This window comes from Sinocyclocheilus anshuiensis, unplaced genomic scaffold (assembly GCF_001515605.1).
Source record: "Sinocyclocheilus anshuiensis isolate Anshui unplaced genomic scaffold, SAMN03320099.WGS_v1.1 scaffold397, whole genome shotgun sequence".
NCBI lineage: Eukaryota > Metazoa > Chordata > Actinopteri > Cypriniformes > Cyprinidae > Sinocyclocheilus > Sinocyclocheilus anshuiensis.
Window position 1 is genome coordinate 331,258 of NW_015539841.1, and position 1,961 is coordinate 333,218.

The 1,961-nt window shown below is 38.0% G+C and overlaps 1 protein-coding gene across 1 annotated transcript in view; it reads left to right on the plus strand.

Annotated features, from left to right (window-relative positions):
- The first annotated feature begins 1,538 nt into the window (after positions 1 to 1,538).
- LOC107684467 (gamma-aminobutyric acid receptor subunit delta-like) overlaps positions 1,539 to 1,961 on the plus strand; it is a 35,009-nt gene continuing 34,586 nt past the window's right edge. Inside the window, exon 1 of the mRNA XM_016480719.1 lies at positions 1,539 to 1,732. Within this exon, the coding sequence (XP_016336205.1) occupies positions 1,665 to 1,732 (68 nt within the window). The 5' untranslated portion in view covers positions 1,539 to 1,664. The remainder of the gene's footprint in view (positions 1,733 to 1,961) is intronic.

The following is a 1,961-nucleotide window of genomic DNA, read 5'->3' on the forward strand; positions in this document are numbered from 1 at the left end:
CCACTCTTGGTTACTACTAACTCTCAGAACAACAGCTTAAACACTTGGCCTGTTTTGTTGATACAGCTAACTGATTTTGGACAGTTCTTAATCAGATGGGAAGCATAAACAATATTTATCATTGCACATAGGGTTTCTTATTGTGCAGTGAATATATTCTGCTAGGTCAGTCATTAAAGTCAATTACTAAAACAATAGCTTATGCAATCACTGTCACTGAATGCAACATTACATCATTTCAGCCCCAAGTTCAAGGTAGGCTAATTGTACACAGTATATAACAGACAACACACAATAGGCTACACATTAAACAGGACAGAAACAAATCAAACAGTAGCCTAATCTAAGAGTAAGTGCACTGGTAAACTACTGAAAAACGACAATATATTAACGTGGGTAGAATATGTGTTTGATGCCTTCTACAAATCATTACCTCTTCATAAATGCATGTGTAACAGCATCGCGAACCAGGACGCTTAAAATGCGCTGTGGCTGTAGAGATAGGCTAAACCTAAAACTATGCTGTGATTTGTGAAAAATGAATACACTGGCTTTGAAGTATTCATTGACATGGGCTAAAGATGACTGTTAATCAGGGTTGATGTTACATAAGAACTCCTCTACAAGCGGAGGATTTAATCTGATGTGAACGGAGAGGTGCAGCTAGTATCGTAGTGTTGGAAAATCTGATTCATTTAAATGAATCGGTTTGTTCGAACGGTTAGTTTTGCTGTACCGGTTCTTTCAAGTCAACGGTCAAAACTGTTCCCAGTTTGGGAACTGGCGTTGCATTCTTTTGCAGGTACATTGAAATTTGTCTTATGGCTTTCCTTATGTTATATAGCCTGCAGTGTGACGTGTTGTAGATTGGTTGTATTTGGAATAAACTTCTCTGTTCCAGTGCGATCATATAAATCAAAACGAGAAAAAATGTAGTGCGGGACTTGGTTTTGTCTTAATTATGTTATTTTATTTTTTTATTAATTAATTAATGTATTTTTGGATTCGGACCGGTGCACATGTCTTCAGAAAGACACGTCCTTGCAAGGGGAAGTTATTATTATTTTTTTTTTTATATGAAAGAGGGCGCATGATATTATCAGAATTGTCCATTTTGATTTCATGGTAAATTGTCCTGTTTTTCTATATAGATAATTCAGTTTAATGCCATGGTCCAAATAAAATATTGCATAATTATTCATTTGTGCAAAATACAATATTCTTAGCAATATATGCTAACAATGCAAAATTCCTGTATGCAAAAGCCCACTACATTTGACAAAAACAAAAGCAAGTCATTTAAGAAGTAATTTATTAGCCAGTAAGCTATGCACAGCATTCAGTAAGTAGCTCGCAGATAGTGAAGTGATTCAAGAACGCTTCCCTCGATTCGACAGAATCATTAAAAAGAACCGGCTCATAAGTACGATTCGTTCGAGAAACGGACCTCGCGATGGTTCAGGCTTTAGAGATAGGGAGAGCTATCTCTGAGAGGAAGCGAGATATGTGTGCCCTTTTTTTCTGTCGTCTGGATAAGGCACTGGCTAAAATATGGATCATTATTCAAATTTTCCAGCGATTCCCCTAAGAGGCTGTGAAAACTAGGATATTTTAATCTGTCTGTCTCCTTTCAGCCCGAATCAACTTTGCCGTTTCTGCGCAAAATGGATGCAGCGAGTTTTGCCGTGACGATCCTCTGGTTTGTGCTCATCGGGGGGAACAGAATGAGCAGGTGAGGATGCGCGTGTCTTTCACACCAGTGTGAGGATAAGGAGAACACAGCTGCAGACACACGCATATCTAAGTACACTGTAGTTTAATTGATTGTCAAAATATTGCCCATTTAGAATCTTTAAAGAGGCTTAAGCAGTGAATACATGCATCTGATTTCTGAGCAGAATTTAAGCTGATCTGTGAATATCCATAATCCTCTCTTTTCAGAAATGGTTTGGGGGGGGGGG